Source organism: Callithrix jacchus, chromosome 12, assembly GCF_049354715.1.
Source record: "Callithrix jacchus isolate 240 chromosome 12, calJac240_pri, whole genome shotgun sequence".
Lineage (NCBI taxonomy): Eukaryota > Metazoa > Chordata > Mammalia > Primates > Cebidae > Callithrix > Callithrix jacchus.
Genome location: NC_133513.1, coordinates 93,927,882 through 93,945,270, shown reverse-complemented (window position 1 = coordinate 93,945,270; position 17,389 = coordinate 93,927,882). Strand labels below are relative to the sequence as shown.

The window sequence follows — 17,389 nt, the reverse complement described above, 5'->3', positions numbered from 1 at the left end:
ACGTTTAGTCCCGCCCTCTCTCGCCGCTTGGACTCCGCTGCCTCTTAGCACTAGCTATGACTGCGCGCGGGACTCCGAGCCGCTTCTTGGCCAGTGTTCTCCACAACGGACTGGGTCGCTACGTGCAGCAGCTGCAGCGTCTGAGCTTCAGTGTCAGCCGTGACGGCCCCTCGTCTCGCGGCGCCAGGTGAGCCAAGGGAAGTACGCGGGCGCGGGCGGGGCCGGGGCCGGGGCTGGGGCTGGGGGTGGGGGTGGGGGTGGGGGTGGCGACGACTCCCGGGTAGGTCGACCCGGGTTAGGAGTCTTACTGCTCACTCTCCCGGGTCCCTTAGGGAGTTCGTGGAACGGGAGGTGATCGACTTCGCCCGACGGAACCCAGGGGTCGTAATATATGTGAACTCGCGTCCGTGCTGCGTGCCCAGAATAGTGGCGGAATACCGTGAGTGGGGCCACGCTCAAGCTGGAGAGCGGGATCGGGAGCTCGGCCGGCTAGCTTCCCTCTCGCCTGGCCGCACCGGCCAGCTTTCCGCTCACTCACCCGCTTTCGCCTGTCTCCTGCCAGTTAACGGGGCTGTGCGCGAGGAGAGCATCCACTGCAAGTCGGTCGAGGAGATCTCGACGCTGGTGCAGAAGCTGGCCAACCAGTCGGGCTTGGATGTGATCCGCATCCGCAAGCCCTTCCACACCGACAACCCTAGCATCCAGGGCCAGTGGCACCCCTTTACCAACAAATCGACCACGTTCCACGGGCGACGCCCCCGAGAGGTCCAGGATCCTGCCTCAGCCCAGCTGCAAGCACAGTGAAGAGTTGCCCACCAACTCCAACCCCAGGTAGACAAATGGAACCCATCAGTGGGGAAGCTGACACAGGTTCTGCTTGGGATAAAGAAGAGCTGCCTATCTATTTCCAGGGCCTGCTTCTGGGGGCAGTGACCTTTGTGAACCCTTAATTTTTATCCAAGTGACATCGCTAAAACCTGAGATGAGGAAGACTTCAAGGGTTTTACAGGGCCCTTGTTTTTGAAGTCCAAATTGATAATAATGATCTCAAAACACAATGAGAAGTTTCAAGGCTGGCTTCTGAAGAATCCCTGATATCTTATTGGTACAAGTGACCTACACAGAGCTCTTCTCTGCTCTGATGGGCTAGGCACTTTATATCTGTGTGAATGTTTGTTTAAGGATTTATAAAACCTAGGTTAATAAACTTACCCAAGGTCATTTCAGGTCTTACTTCAAAATGTGTGCATATGTTAAGCCCAGGCCCCAAATTTCATTGTTTAAAAATCCACGCAGAACATATAACAACCCTCAGGGTGGTTAGTTTCAAAGGCCATGTGTTTAATATAGGCCTGACCCTGAATGGGAGAAGGGAGTGATTCTCAGCCCAAGCCCTGGGTAACAAGCTCTCTCTGGTCTTAGCTATACACCTCCTTCCCCCAGGGCCCCTCTCTGTGCAGAAATAACATCTGTGTCCCTTGAGCCAGCTGGTGGGGGTGCTGAGAACCATGGGGAAGGGCAGGAAGGCTGACTAGTGAGTATTTTCTAGGCTTAGTTTTATTGTGTTTTGTTTTTAAAGAGGAAGATGGTGGAGAAATGAGAGGAAATAAAAATCTAGAAACCCTTGTAAGAATTCTTGAACTGCTTTTCTTGCCATGTCCTAATACCATAATTAATGAATAGTGTGAATCTTAATAAAAGGGCCTGTGTGCCTGCCAAGGAGTCAAGATGGAAACTGAATATCCCAGTTTCCTCTGCAAATAGTTGTATTAGGGGAGCAGGGCCAACCCTGGAGGCAGACATCACTGTAGCACCTTCTGTATAGGCTTGAGCCTGTCCCTGGTGATCAGGGGTGGGCCCATCTAGATGAAGCAGACTGCTCCTAGCTGTGGGGAAAGAGGGTGTTTATTAACCAACAGCAGGGGGAGGAGCTCCCCACTCTGTCACATGCCTGTTCCACCCAGGTAAGTGGGGGCATTCCTAAAGAAGTGTAGCCATTCTCACAATAAATACATTCATTGTGGGGTGGAGGTGGGAGAGGCTGGGTGACGGGCAGTAAAAACCCATGGGATTCCATGTTCTCAGCTACAAAAATAACAGTCATCCTCACCTGAGGGGCATGGGGGAGCTCAGTCAGGATTGATTGTCCCATATGGGCCTAGAGACTTCAGAAATCCTTGGACCCGGAAAGTGCCCCGGTGAGGTAGGACAGGGGTAGGAGCTAAGCATCCAAACTCCCAGCCTCTGCCCTTTGCATAGTTCCAAAAACGGGCTTCATGTGCCAGTTGAGACATCAGATTTATCAGATTTCTCCTCCCTTTCTCTGCTGTAGTCTAGGGGAAGAAAAAGCTTGATTCCCCCAAAAGAGAGGCTGGTTAATTGAGTGCAGTGTTGGTCATCCATCCTAGGGAAGGGCCTGTGAGGACAGCTAAGTGGGAAAGGAAATCTCCCTCTGAAATGTCCATGGGCCAAATCCAACAGACATAGGTCTGAGGCAGCAAGGGGAGGCTCAAAGGTATGTGTGAGTAGAAATGTAAGCACATGTGTGACACAGGTATGTGTTAAACCACATGTGCACGGGGATGGGACATGCCTGGGGCTCTGTCTCTTAACACTTGAGAATGACCAAGGAGAGTGGGGAGGCTGATTCACAAGGGCTGCACTGGAAGGGAGAGGAGGGGAGTGATGCAGTCTTACCTCCCTAGGCTGGCCCGTTCCCAAGCTCTTGCCAAAGAGGTCACCACATGGAGCTGGAGTTGGGGAAGAGGACCAGATAGGATGTGGCAATTGGGAGGGTACCCCAAGTCCAGAAGCAGGGATGAAACAAGAATGCACTAGGAGAAAGTGAGGGTGGGGGCACTGCAGCCCAGCTGATAAACATTCTTCCACGTGTGCCTGTGAATGTATACAGGGCTTAGGTGGCTGGCAGAGGTCTTGTCTGGTTTCAGGACCATCCAGCACACAGGGCCATGCAGAGCGTGGTGACATTCAGGCCATATGGAGCTGCAGAGCCTTGCCTGGGAGAAAGAGAAAGGGTTTGGGCAGATGAATGGAACAGGAGGATGGAGTCCTCTCCTCTAAGTGTTTAGGTTAAGGGGCTAGGAACTGGCTCTGGGTCTGCAGGGCACCTGGTCCTGAGGGAACACCTACCTCTGAGGAGCACCGATGGGCCTGGGCTGCTCACATGTGGGTCTGTGGAAACTGAGGAGGGGGCTTTGGCTGGGCCTGACTGGCCAGCCCTACAAGGACATCAAAAAGTTGGGAGGAGGGCATGGAGTGGGGGGAATGAAGTTCTGGTGGCTGTGTTAGGGACGCAGTGGCCCAGCCTGGGACAGGCGGGCTGGCTTGGAAGAGCATTTGTTCTGGAGGCTGGGCTCAGATGGAGCTCTCATCTAGCTGCTCTATGAGCTGCATGTGCTTCCTTTTCTCCAGGATGCGACTGAGTTCCTCGGCGAAGGAGCAGGGCCCTGCTGGTACTCCACTGTTGCTCTGCCTCAGGAGCATGTAGCTATTGCTATTCGCCCTTTGCAGCCAGCTGGGCAGTGCCACCAGGCCATTGGTCAGCTCAGCAGGTGGCGGTGGGGGCGGTGGAGGCCGTGGAACTGGGCCTCAGGCTCCCTCTCCAGGGATGATCTGGAGACAGCTGCCTTCCAGGCCCTCAGCCCCCTCCTCATCATCACCCTCATCTTCCTCTCCAGGACACTGGCCTGAGACTGTCTTTAGCTGCACAGCAGATCCTCCTGCCCGGCTGGCCCTACCCAGTGAGTATTTCCGTCGGCGCCCTCGTCTGCCTTCCCGCAGACAGGCCACATAGAGGAGGGAAGAGGCCAGGAATGAGGCAGAGGCCACCAAGTGCGGCAATGGTGAGCACATAGAGCAGTCACAGCTGCCAGCTCTGCCCCAGCTGTGGCAGGGATTTGCGGAGCTGGGGCAGGAGTGGCTGGCCGGACTGTGAGGCTATAGGAGGCCAGCAGGGTGTGGAGGCCATTTTCCTCAGCATAGCAGCCATACATGCCACTGTGCTCAGGCTGTGCATCTGTCACCAGCAGCCCATCCACGCCCACACGGTAGCCACCCTGCCCGTCGCTCAGGCCCATGCTCCCATTGAACAGCCACAAGGCTCGGGCCAGGTTTGATGGCTGGTCACAGGGCAAGAGGACATCATCATCCCGGAGCACAGAGCGGGTCTTCAGTGGTGGTGGTGGCCCTGTGGGGGATGGGGAGAGGTCAGTACCGGCCCAGCCCAGGAAGGGATTGGAGATGGCAACCCAGACTGTGTGTGCACTGCCAAGTCCCCGGCACCAAGCACAGAACCCAGAATCACAGTGACAGCTGACCAAGGCTCTGTGCTCATGCTTCCACATAAGGTTCACGCTGGCCCTTCCCAGGAAGCAGGCAGTGCCTTGGGCCCTTTTCCATGCTCTCTCCATGTTCTCATCCTCTCCTGTGGTTTCAGTTTCTGCCATCTGCCAGTAACTCCTAATCTCTACCTCAGACTTCTCTCGTGAGTGCCAGACTTGGATATCTACCAGGTGCTGGGCATCTCCACATGAGGTCTCTTGGGCGCCTGAAAGGCCAAAGCTTTTCTCCCAAACTACACTGGGTCCTTTCCTTGAGTTGCTACCACTATGAATGGCACCACCAGCCACACAGTTGCTTAAGTCAGAAACTCCTGGGAGTCTCCCTTCTCTTTTTCCTTTGGTTTTTTTTTTTTTTTTTTTTTTTTTGAGATGGAGTCTCATTCTGTTGCCCAGGCTGGAGTGCAGTGACATGATCGTGGCTCACTACAATCTCTGCCTGCCTGGTCCAAGCGATTCTCCTGCCTCAGCCTCCTGAGTAGCTGGGATTACAGGCATGTGCCACCATGCCCGGCTAGTTTTTGTATTTTTAGTAAAAATGGGGTTTCACCATGTCGGCCAGGCTGGTCTCGAACTCCTGACCTCAAGTGACCCACCCACCTCAGCCTCCCAAAGTGCTGGGATTATAGGTGTGAGCCACTGTGTGCAGCCCTTCTTCATCTTTGTATCTAACTCTCACTATGATTCCATTTCCTGCATCTGTCTTAGACCTGTTGATTTCTCTCCTTGCATGACTGCTAGCCCATTCTGGTCTCATGTAATTTATTCTGCATGTGAGGTATTTTATTTTATTTATTTATTTGAGATGGAGACTCACTCTGTCGCCCAGGATGGAGTGCAGTGTTGCAGTCTCAGCTTGCTGCAACCTCCACTTCCTGGGTTCAAGCGATGCTCCTTCCTCAGCCTCCCAAGTAGCTTGGACTACACGTGTGTGTCACCATGCCTGGCTAATTTTTGTCTTTTTGTAGAGACACGGTTTCACAGTATTGGCCAGGCTGGTCTTGAACTCCTTACCTTGTGATCTGCCCAACTCGGCCTCCCAAAGTGCTGGGATTACAGGCGTGAGCCACCGGCGCCTGGCCTGAGAGGTATTTTAAAAACACAGATCTGATCTTGCTACTCTCCAGCCTAGAACTCTTCAGAGGTTTCCTATTGCTTTTTGGATAAAGAGTAAAACCTTCAACATGGTCTCTGCCCGCTTGTCCAGCCTATTCTCCTGCCATTAAAACATGTCAGGCTCCCTCTGCCTGCTGTTCCCTCTGCTTGCATGTCACCCCACTACCATATGTCCTCTTCTTGCCTGGCTAACTTGTGGGAGATAGCATAGTATAGTGACCAGAAGCACAAAGTCAAGTCAGACTGCTTGGGGTCAGGTTTGAATTCTTTTTTTTTTTTTTTTTTTTTTGAGATGAGGTCTCACTCTGTCACCCAGGCTGGTGTGCAATGGTGCGATTTCAGCTCACTGCAACCTCCACCTCCCAGGCTCAAGCAATCCTCCCACCTCAGCTTTTCAAGTAGCTGGGACTATAGACCTGTGTCTCACACCTAGCTAGTTTTTGTACTTTTGGCAGAGATAGGGTTTTGCCATGTTGCCCAGGCTGGTCTCTAATTCCTGGGCTCAAGCAATCCGCCCATCTCGGTCTCCCAAAGTACTAGGATTACAGGTGTGAGCCACCGTACCTGGCCAGGTTTGAATTCTGGCCCAGTTTCTTAACAGCTGAATAAGTTTGAGCAATTTACTTATACTCAGTGGGCCTCAGGGAGGACCCTCATGGGGATAATAATAATGGCACCTTTCTCATAAGAATGCGGTGCGGTGGCTCACGCCTGTAATCCCAGCACCTTGGGAGGCTGAGGTAGGTGGATCACGAGGTCAAGAGATCGAGACCATCCTGGTCAACATGGTGAAACCCCGTCTCTACTAAACATACAAAAAATTAACTGGGCGTGGTGGCTCGTGCCTATAATCCCAGCTCCTCAGGAGCCTGAGGCAGGAGAATTGCCTGAACCCAGGAGGCGGAGGTTGCATTGAGCCAAGATCGTGTCATTGCACTCCAGTTTGGGTAACAAGAGCGAAACTCCGTCTCAAAAAAAAAAAAAAAAAAATGCTGTGAGGGTAAATGACATCATGCATAGAAGTATTTAGACCAGTTCCTAGCACACAGTAAACATTTTTTTTTTATTGCATTTTAGGTTTTGGGGTACATGTGCAGAACATGCAAGACAGTTGCATAGGTACACACATGGCAGTGTGTTTTGCTGCCTTCCTCCCCTTCACCCACATTTGGCATTTCTCCCCAGGCTATCCCTCCCCGGCTCCCCCACCCCACTGTCCCTCCCCTATTCCACCCAATAGACCCCAGTGTGTAGTACTCCCTTCCCTGTGTCCATGTGTTCTCATTTTCATCACCCGCCTATGAGTGAGAATATGCGGTATTTCATTTTCTGTTCTTGTGTCAGTTTGCTGAGAATGATGTTCTCCAGATTCATCCATGTCCCTACAAAGAACAAGAACTCATCATTTTTGATTGCTGCATAATATTTTATGGTGTATATGTGCCACATTTTCCCAATCCAGTCTATCATCGATGGGCATTTGGGCTGGTTCCAGGTCTTTGCTATTGTAAACAGTGCTGCAATGAACATTCGTGTGCATGTGTCCTTATAGTAGAATGATTTATAGTCCTTTGGATATATACCCAGTAATGGGATTGCTGGGTCAAATGGAATTTCTATTTCTAAGGCCTTGAGGAATCGCCACGCTGTCTTCCACAATGGTTGAACTAATTTACACTCCCACCAACAGTGTAAAAGTGTTCCTATTTCTCCACATCCTCTCCAGCATCTGTTGTCTCCAGATTTTTTAATGATCGCCATTCTAACTGGCATGAGATGGTATCTCAATGTGGTTTTGATTTGCATTTCTCTAATGACCAGTGATGATGAGCATTTTTTCATATGTTTGTTGGCTTCACGTATGTCTTCTTTTGTAAAGTGTGTGTTCATATCCTTTGCCCATTTTTGAATGGGCTTGTTTGTTTTTTTCCTGTAAATCTGTTTGAGTTCTTTGTAAATTCTGGATATCAGCCCTTTGTCAGATGGGTAAACTGCAAAAATTTTTTCCCATTCTGTTGGTTGCCGATTCACTCTAGTGACTGTTTCTTTTGCCGTGCAGAAACTGGAGTTTGATTAGGTCCCATTTGTCTATTTTGGCTTTTGTTGCCAATGCTTTTGGTGTTTTGGTCATGAAGTCCTTTGCCTACTCCTATGTCCTGAATGGTTTTGCCTAGATTTTCTTCTAGGGTTTTTATGGTGCCAGGTCTTATGTTTAAGTCTTTAATCCATCTGGAGTTAATTTTAGTGTAAGGTGTCAGGAAGGGGTCCAGTTTCTGCTTTCTGCACATGGCTAGCCAGTTTTCCCAACACCATTTATTGAACAGGGAATCCTTTCCCCATTGCTTGTTTTTGTCAGGTTTATCAAAGATTGTATGGTTGTAGATATGTTGTGTTGCCTCCGATGCCTCTGTTCTATTCCATTGGTCTATATCTCTGTTTTGGTACCAGTACCATGCTGTTTTGATTACTGTAGCCTTGTAGTATAGTTTGAAGTCCAGAAGTGTGATGCCTCCTGCTGTATTCTTTTGCTTAGAATTGACTTGGCTATGCGGGCTCTCTTTTGGTTCCATATGAAGTTCATGGTGGTTTTGTCCAGTTCTGTGAAGAAAATCAATGGTAGCTTGATGGGGATAGCGTTGATTCTGTAAATTACTTTGGGCAGTTTAGCCATTTTCACGATATTGATTCTTCCTAACCATGAACATGGAATGTTTCTCCATCTGTTTGTCTCCTCTCTTATTTCGTTGAGCAGTGGTTTGTAGTTTTCCTTGAAGAGGTCCCTTACGTTCCTTGTAAGTTGTATTCCTAGGTATTTTATTCTCTTTGTAGCAATTGTGAATGCCAGTTTGTTCTTGATTTGGCTCTCTTTAAATCTGTTATTGGTGTATAGGAATGCTTGTGATTTTTGCACATTGATTTTATATCCTGAGACTGCTGAAGTTGCTTATCAGTTTCAGGAGTTTTTGGGCTGAGGTGGTGGGGTCTTCTAGGTATACTATCATGTCATCTGCAAATAGAGAAAATTTGGCTTCCACCTTTCCTATTTGAATACCCTTTATTTCTTTTTCTTGCCTGATTGCTCTGGCTAGAACTTCCAGTACTATATTGAATAGGAGTGGTGAAAGAGGGCATCCTTGTCTAGTGCCGGATTTCAAAGGGAATGCTTCCAGTTTTTGCCCATTCAGTATGATATTGGCTGTTGGTTTGTCATAAATAGCTTTTATTACTTTGAGATATGTTTTGTCAATACCGAGTTTATTGAGGGTTTTTAGCATAAAGGGCTGTTGAATTTTGTCAAATGCCTTCTCTGCGTCAATTGAGATAATCATGTGGTTTTTGGTTTTGGTTCTGTTTATGTGGTGAATTACGTTTATAGACTTGCGTATGTTGAACCAGCCTTGCATCCCCGGGATGAATCCTACTTGATCATGATGGATAAGTTTTTTGATGTGCTGTTGCAATCGGCTTGCCTGTATTTTATTGAAGATTTTTGCATCTGTGTTCATCACGGATATTGGTCTGAAGTTTTCTTTTCATATTGAGTCTCTGCCGGGTTTTGGTATCAGGATGATGTTGGTCTCATAAAATGATTTGGGAAGGATTCCCTTTTAATGGATTATTTGGAATTGTTTCAGAAGGAATGGTACCAGCTCCTCTTTGTGTGTCTGGTAGAATTCGGCTGTGAACCCATCTGGACCTGGGCTTTTTTTGTGTGGTAGGCTCTTAATTGCTGCCTTGACTTCAGACCTTGTTATTGGTCTATTTATAGTTTTGACTTCCTGCTTTAGGCTTGGGAGGACACGGGTGTCCAGGAATTTATCCATTTCTTCCAGGTTTACTAGTCTATGTGCATAGAGTTTTTTGTAATATTCTCTGATGATGGTTTGAATTTCTCTGGAATCTGTGGTGATTTCCCCTTTATCATTTTTTATTGCATCTATTTGGTTGTTCTCTCTTTTCTTTTTAATCAATCTGGCTAGTGGTCTGTCTATTTTGTTGATCTTTTCAAAAAACCAGCTCTTGGATTTATTGATTTTTTGAAGTGTTTTTCATGTCTCTTTCAATTTTGACGATAGGGTGTCAATTTTGGATCTCTCCACTCTTCTCATAGGGGCACTTATTGCTATATATTTTCCTCTGGAGACTGCTTTAAATGTGTCCAGAGATTCTGGTATGTTGTGTCTTTGTTCTCGTTGGTTTCAAAGAACTTTATTTCTGCCTTTATTTCATTGTTTATCCAGTCAACATTCAAGAGCCAGTTGTTCAGTTTCCATGAAGCTGTGCAGTTCTGAGTTAGTTTCTGAATTCTGAGTTCTAACTTGATTGCACTATGGTTTGAGAGACTGTTTGTTATGATTTCAGTTGTTTTACATTTGCTGAGGAGCGCTTTACTTCCAATTATGTGGTCAATTTTAGAGTAGATGTGATGTGGTACTGAGAAGAATGTATATTCTGTGGTTTTGGGGTGGAGAGTTCTGTAAATGTCTATCAGGTTTGCTTGTTCCAGGTCTGAATTCAAGCCCTGGATATCCTTGTTAATTTTCTGTCTGGTTGATCTGTCTAATATTGACAGTGGAGTGTTAAAGTCTCCCACTATTATTGTGTGGGAGTCTAAGTCTCTTTGTAAGTCATTAAGAACTTGCCTTATATATCTGGGTGCTCCTGTATTGGGTCCATATATATTTAGGATCATTAGCTCTTCTTGTTGTATCGATCCTTTTACCATATCCCTTTACCATAATGTCCTTCTTTGTCTCTTTTGATCTTTGTTGCTTTAAAGTCTATTTTATCAGAGATGAGAATTGCGACTTCTGCTTTTTTTTTTTTTTTTTTGCTCTCCATTTGCTTGGTAAATCTTCCTCCATCCCTTTATTTTGAGCCTTTGTGTATCCTTGCATGTGAGATGGGTTTCCTGGGTACAGTACACCGATGGGTTTTGGTTTTTTATCCAATTTACCAGCCTGTGTCTTTTGATTGGTGCATTCAGCCGATTTACATTTAGGGTTAATATTGTTATGTGTGAGTTTGATACTGCCATTTTGATGCTAGCTGGCTGTTTTGCCTGTTAGTTGATGCAGATTCTTCATTTTGTTTATGCTCTTTAGCATTTGGTATGTTTTTGGAATGGCTGGTGCTGGTTGTTCCTTTCTATGTGTAGTGCCTCTTTCAGGAGCTCTTGTAAAGCAGGCCTGGTGGTGACAAAATCTGAGTACTTGCTTCTTCGCAAAGGATTTTATTTTTCCTTTACTTATGAAGCTCAGTTTGGCTGGATAGGAAATTCTGGGTTGAAAGCTCTTTTCTTTAAGGATGTTGAATATTGGCCCCCACTCTCTTCTGGCTTGCAGAGTTTCTGCCGAGAGATCTGCTGTGAGTCTGATGGGCTTCCCTTTGTGGGTGACCCGACCTTTCTCTCTGGCTGCCCTTAGTATTTTCTCCTTCATTTCAACCCTGGTGAATCTGACGATTATGTGCCTTGGGGTTGCTCTTCTTGCGGAATATCTTTGTGGTGTTCTCTGTATTTCCTGGACTTGAATATTGGCCTGCCTTGCTAGGTTGGGGAAATTTTCCTGGATAATATCCTGAAGAGTATTTTCCAGCTTGTATTCATTCTCTTCGTCACATTCTGGTACACCTATCAAACGTAGGTTAGGTCTCTTCACATAGTCCCACATTTCTTGGAGACTTTGTTCATTCCTTTTTGCGCTTTTTTCTCTAATCTTGGTTTCTCGTTTTATTTCATTGAGTTGATCTTCAACTTCTGATATTCTTTCTTCTGCTTGGTTAATTCGGCTGTTAAAACTTGTGCATGCTTCGCGTGTGTGTTTTTCAGCTCCTTCAATTCATTCATATTCCTCTCTAAGTTGTCCATTCTTGTTATCATTTCCTCAAATCTTTTTTCAAGGTTCTTAGTTTCTTGGCATTGATTTAGAACATGTTCTTTTAGCTCATGGAAGTTTCTCATTACCCACCTTCTGAAGTCTGATTCCGTCATTTCATCAGACACATTCCCCATCCAGCTTTGTTTTCTTGCTGGTGAGGAGTTTTGGTCCTTTGTAGGAGGCGAGGTGTTTTGGTTTCGGGTGTTTTCCTTCTTTTTGTGCTGGTTTCTTCCCATCTTTATGGGTTTATCCACCTGTCATCTGAGTAGTTGCTGACTTTTCGGTTGGGTCTCTGAGTGGATGCCCAGATTGTTGATGATGAAGTATTTCTGTTACTTAGTTTTTCTTCTAACAGTCTAGCCCCTCTGCTGTAGGACTGCTGAGGTCCACTCCAGGCCCTGCTTGTCCGGGGTACACCTGTAGCAGCTGCGGAACAGTGAGGGATGCTACCAGTTTCTTCTTCCGCTATCTTTGTCCCAGAATGATGCCCACCAAATGTCATTCTGATCAGTCCTTTTTGAGGTGACTATTTGGATATACAGAGGTCAGTGAGCTGCTTGAGGTGGCGGTCTGTACTTTATAGGAGCTCAAGAGACCGATCCAAGATGGCCGATCACTAACAGCTCGGGATTGTAGCTCCCAGTGAAAGCTCACAGAACGAACGACGCCACACTTTTAGACGAATTTTCGTCACTCACGGATCAGCTGATTCCCAGTGGAGGAGCCCCACGGGTCGCCAGCGCGACTCTTGTGGCCACCGCAGTGGTTTTGCCAGCGTCTCGGCGCAGCAGCTCTTCATGCAGAGCAAATGGGACTGCTTCCCCTACTGACCGGAGTTCGAAGCTCCGGGAAGTCAGAGCCGCTTGTTGCGGACTCAAGAGGGAAGCCAGACCAGAGATTCCCGGGCAGAAGAGCACCATCAGTCTTATCGCTGCTATTTAGGCTGCCACAGTGGGTTGCTCAGATCCCAGCACTGGGAATCAATAAATTGGATGTCGACTCAGAAACCTAATTAGAAAGGCGGTTCATCTACAATGAAGGGAAAAAAACAGCCTAAGAAGGCCGAGTATACTCGAAATCAGAACCCATCAGCAACGGAACAAGCCCTGATGGAAAAGGACTCATCAGCAACGGAACAAGCTCTGATGGAAAAGGACTCATCAGCAACAGAACAAGTCCTGATGGAAAAGGACTGTGTTCCATTATCTGAAGTAGGCTTTAAAAGGTGGATGATAAGAAACTTCTGGGAGTTAAAGGAACTTGTTCTAACCCAATGTAAAGAAACTAAGAACTTTGAAAAAAGGTTCGATGAAATGATGAAAAGAATAGACAATATAGAGAGGAATACAAATGAACTTATGGAGTTGAAAAATACAACACGAGAACTTAGTGAAATATGTACAAGCTTAAATAGCCGAATGGACCAAGCAGAAGAAAGGATATCAGAGGTCGAAGACCAACTTAATGAAATAAAACGACAAGACAAGAATAGAGAAAAAAGGATAAAAAGGAATGAGCAAAGTCTCCAAGCAATATGGGACTATGTGAAAAGACCTAATATACGTTTGATCGGTGTACATGAATGTGACGGAGAGAATGAATTCAAGCTGGAAAATACTTTTCAGGACACTATCCAGGAAAATTTTCCCAACTTAGCAAAGCAGGACACTATTCAACCCCAGGCATACAGAGAACACCACAAAGATATTCCTCAAGAAGACCAACCCCAAGGCACATAATCGTTAGATTCACCAGGATCGAAACGAAGGAGAAAATTTTAAGGGCAGCCAGAGGGAAAGATCAGGTTACCCATAAAGGGAAGCCTATTAGGCTTACAGCAGATCTCTCAGTGGAAACCCTACAAGCTAGAAGAGAGTGGGGGCCAATATTCAATATACTTAAAGAACAGAACTTGCAGCCCAGAATTTCATATCCTGCCAATTTAAGCTTTACAATTGAAGGAAAAATAAAATCTTTCAGGAACAAGCAAGTACTTAGAGATTTTACTACCACCAGGCCTGCTTTACAAGAACTTCTAAAAGAAGTATTATACATAGAAAGGAACAACCCGTATTCTAAAATATACCAAAAAGTAAAGAGCGTTAACATAAAGAAGAATTTACATCAATGAAAGGATAAAATAGCCAGTTAATATCAAATGGCAGTAACCCTAAATTTAAATCGACTAAATCCCCCAATCAAAAGATACAGACAAAATCTAACAGTATATCTAAAGATATACAAAGACTTAAAGGGTTGGAAAAAAACTTACCAACCAAATGGAGAGCAAAAACAAATAAATAAAAAGCAGGAGTTGCAATTCTCACAATTAATAAAATAGATTTCAAAGCTACAAGGATACAAGGGTAAGAGATCTTAACACCCAGATACATAAGACCCATAATGAGATTTAGATTCAACAAGACAGAAAATTGATAACGATATCCAGGACTTGAACTCAGAACCAGAACAAATAAACTCAATAGAGCTCTCCATTTTAAATCCACAAAATATACATTATCCCCTTTAAACACACAAAATATTGATTGGCCATTATTGATACCCATTTTAGGAATGAAGTAATATTTCTTTTTCCCTCTTTTTCTCTTTTTCCCTCTTTTTTCCTCCTTTTTCCCTCTTTTTCTTTCTCTTTCTCCCTTAAAAAAAAAAAAAAAAGAAACCTCAGTCCCTGAAGCTTTTAATCATTTTTCATCTTGCTAATGTAATTAGTGTGAGAAACATCTCTATTTCATTTCATTATGGAACCATATGTTTCTACTGCTGACATTAATGTGTGGAGTACTTGAATTTCATTCATATATCTATCAAGTCTAAATATCAATTCACTGACAATCCAAACGTATCACCAAACATGCAACATCTCACCTCCCCAGACGGCAGCATCCTCGCTCAGTTTACTTTACATTAGCCTTCTCACCTAGAATATTACAGAAATGCTCTATAAGAAATGCTCAAAGAAAAAATAAAAAAGAAACAGGTGGGTCTGAGGAATGCTCTCCATTTGCCCCTGACCTCTGCCTCACTATTCCAAAAAAAAAAAAAAAAAAGGAGCTCAAGTGCTGAGCTGTGAGCTCCATTGATCATTCAGGTCTGTTAGGCAGGTACGTTTAAGTCTGCTGCAGCAGAACTCATAAAACCCCTTTTTTTCCTCAGATGCTCTGTCTCGGGGAGTTAGGGCTTTCTTTATGAGTATCCGTTGCACTGTCCTGCCCAGCTAGGAGGCAGTCTAGTCACTATTTGCCTGCCAGGCTCCGCCCTGTTGCCATGGGCTCCGCCCTGTTGCTGTGGGCTCCGCCCTGTTGCCGTGGGCTCCGCCCTGTTGGTGGAGTCTCTCTCTCATGGCGGGTTACCTTGGCAACGGCAGGCTGCTCAATAGGGGCAGAATGCCTTGGTAATGGCGGACGCCCCTCCCCCACTGAGCTGCATTGTCCTGGGTTCAGCTGTGCCCGCAGTGAAACTCTCAATCCCGAGCGTTTTGAATTGTCGTTTTGTTTGTCCCTGTGGGTGTGGGAACCACCTAGCCTGATCACCTGGCTCCCTGCCTCAGAGCCCTTTTTATTTTTTTTAAGTTGAACGCTTGACTCTCTCCCAGGTGTTTCAGTCACCTGCTAATAGGGCACTGGGATCTGGTGCAGCGACCCACTGCACCGCCTCAAATGTCACTTCCTGGGAATCTCCTGGGAATCAGGAGAGAAGGGGAGTCTCGTTTAATCAGATGGATATGCTAATCTGCCCTCCCAAATCTCAGATTGCCGGTTTAACAGGGCACCCAGACCAGTGTGTTTTGTGCGGAGTGCCGCTGTGCTGTGGCGCCGGCCGAAACGGCCATGCCAGCCAAAACAGCTGCACTGGCATCCCGTCTCTCTTCTACATCTGGGAATTTCCCCATTCTGTGGGCAACAAAGATCCGTCTGGAAATGCAGCTTGCACTCACCCTCTGCGTCTTCACTGAGAGCTGCAATCATCAGTTGCTCCTGCTGCGCCATCTTCTTTTTCCTCCTCAACGTTTTTTTTTGAGACGGAGTTTCGCTGTTGTTACCCAGACTGGAGTGCAGTGACATGATCTTGGCTTACCACAACCTCTGCCTCCTGGGTTCAAGCAATTCTCCTGCCTCAGCCTCCCGAGTAGCTGGGACTACAGGTGCGCACCACCATGCCCAGCTAATTTTTGTATTTTTATTAGAGACGGGGTTTCACCTTGTTGACCAGGATAGTCGCGATCTCTTGACCTTGTGAGCCACCACGCCTGGCCCACAGTAAGCATTTAATACATCTTAGCTATGCTGATCAACTTTTGTTCTTTCTTCAGGTATCAGCTCAGTCATCTGAACTTCCATGGGGAAATACCCATTACCCTCCTGAACCCTTGTCATCCGCCACTTGGCTGAAAGCTCCAGAGGTGACAAGACATGTCACATCTTGAATGTGTTTCCTCATTTATAATTCATTTGGGCAGCAAATGTTTGTTGAGCATCGCTCTGTGCCAGGATCTGTGTTTGGGTCATCCTTACCAAATGCACATAGCCACAGCCATTCAGATACAAACATGCACATACAAAGGACAGTGAATGGCAAAAAGGACAGGCTGCTCGACTAGACCCACACTTGTGTGTGAGTCACTTACCTGTATCCCTGCTGCTCTCACAGCCTCGATTTCCTCTCTCTATGTCCTGTATCAGTGGTGTCCTGGGGACAGAAGATCAGCTTTCATGAATAAGGAGCACTGGGTTTCAGTTTCCCAGTGAAAGGGTGGTTAGGTCTGTTAGCAATAACTAGCCCCCGTTCTCCCCCAGTAGCCGTCAGGCCTTCTCTCCTCCACTCAGGCCACATGTGGTTCTCACCCCTCACCACTTCCCACCTGCTACCCTGGGACCTGTTAGCTGCGGTGGTGGCTGTCACACAGGCCTGAGTGCCAGGGTCCCAGCCACAGTAGGGGTCCCGGGCCAAGATGCAGTCATAGAAGGATCGGTAGCAGATGCAGCTGGAGAGTGGTAGTTGGATGACTCCGCTAGGAGCCCCCACGTAGAGGCTGTGCTGGGAGCCAGATAGGACAGTTGATTGGCCACGCCCCCTACTCATACTTACAGACCCCCAGCCTCTGCCCAACCTCCCCACTCCCTCCTCCTGTTTCAGCAAGGCTATATTAAGGGGATTATATGTTGCACTTCAGCAGCAGGGGCCGTCCACATGTGGGCACAATGGGCCGAGCCATCAGTGGATGCAACTTTACAAAGTCCAGGACCAGGGATGGGAAGGCTTGCGATGAGTTGTAGCCTTGGTTGCGCAATGAATCTGATGCGCTGGGGTGGGGATGGGGGTGATGAACCTCGGGACCCTACCACCTGCCTGCCCTCTCCACAAGCCCAGACCCTGTGGCCCTTCCCTGGGCTCTGTCTACTCAGCACTGGCCCCAGGCCTGGACTCACCGAGCCAGGCCGGGGCTCAGGCACCCCACCCTCATAGCGACCCCAACGCCGGGAACCATCCTGGTATTCCATATAGGGTCCTGCAAAGACAGCCTGCATCTCGGCCAGGTCATAGCGGCAAATGGCTGAGGCCTCCAGGGTCTTCCTAGGAATGGGACATAGGGTAGGGGGGCGAATTACATGGAGTCAAGCCGGCCCCCTGACCCATGCTCAGCCTGAAGCTTGCTGTTACCCCGGCCAACCCCAGCTGTAGTCCCAAGGGCCTCTCCTGTAGAGTCAGTGGACCACTGTATTCGTTCCCTGGTTCTAGCCTAGCTTGATGTGCTTAAAATTCTCACTTTGCAGCTGGACCTCCCCACAGTGGATCCTCTCTCATCCTCATTGACCTCTGCTCCAGCGCCTATGCTGTCCCCAGTTCCCTGCCTCCCCATGGTCCCTGCACTGACCACTGTGTGCTCAGCGTGAAGACTGCATAGAAGTGTGTACGGCTTGAGGTATCAGCATCCAGACTGCAGACCCCACGCAGCGTCTCATACAGTGGAATATGGCAGATGAGACGGGCTTTCAGGAAGGATGTCCACTTTTTCTA

The 17,389-nt window shown here is 47.2% G+C and overlaps 2 protein-coding genes across 7 annotated transcripts in view; one reads left to right on the top strand and one right to left on the bottom strand.

Annotated features, from left to right (window-relative positions):
- The first annotated feature begins 2 nt into the window (after positions 1-2).
- On the top strand, positions 3-17,219 carry LOC103791261 (large ribosomal subunit protein mL43). Of its 6 annotated transcripts, XR_013525085.1 has the most exons (6): positions 3-187; positions 333-439; positions 563-831; positions 3,699-3,761; positions 5,327-5,446; positions 15,684-15,832. XR_013525085.1 is itself a non-coding variant. In XM_078346296.1 (4 exons), exons 1-3 carry the CDS (start codon positions 57-59, stop codon positions 802-804), a joined length of 480 nt encoding a protein of 159 aa, XP_078202422.1. In that variant the 5' UTR covers positions 3-56; the 3' UTR covers positions 805-831; positions 15,684-15,832. The 6 variants fall into 6 exon arrangements, 2 of the variants coding, with proteins under 2 accessions (XP_078202422.1, XP_035124709.2); XR_013525083.1 differs by lacking the exons at positions 5,327-5,446; positions 15,684-15,832 and adding an exon at positions 17,146-17,219; XR_013525084.1 differs by lacking the exon at positions 5,327-5,446.
- SEMA4G (semaphorin 4G) overlaps positions 3,720-17,389 on the bottom strand; it is a 45,105-nt gene continuing 31,435 nt past the window's right edge. Inside the window, exons 13-15 of the mRNA XM_078346283.1 lie at positions 16,233-16,408; positions 15,999-16,060; positions 3,720-4,207 (exon numbers count right to left, since the gene is read on the bottom strand). Coding sequence (XP_078202409.1) covers positions 3,720-4,207; positions 15,999-16,060; positions 16,233-16,408 — 726 coding nt within the window. The remainder of the gene's footprint in view (positions 4,208-15,998; positions 16,061-16,232; positions 16,409-17,389) is intronic.

Coding starts and splice junctions, on each gene's coding strand:
- LOC103791261 (XM_078346296.1), top strand. CDS start 57: ATGACTGCGCGCGGGACTCCGAGCCGCTTCTTGGCCAGTGTTCTCCAC. Junction 188..332: donor CCCTCGTCTCGCGGCGCCAG/GTGAGCCAAGGG, acceptor CGGGTCCCTTAG/GGAGTTCGTGGAACGGGAGG. Junction 440..562: donor CAGAATAGTGGCGGAATACC/GTGAGTGGGGCC, acceptor GTCTCCTGCCAG/TTAACGGGGCTGTGCGCGAG.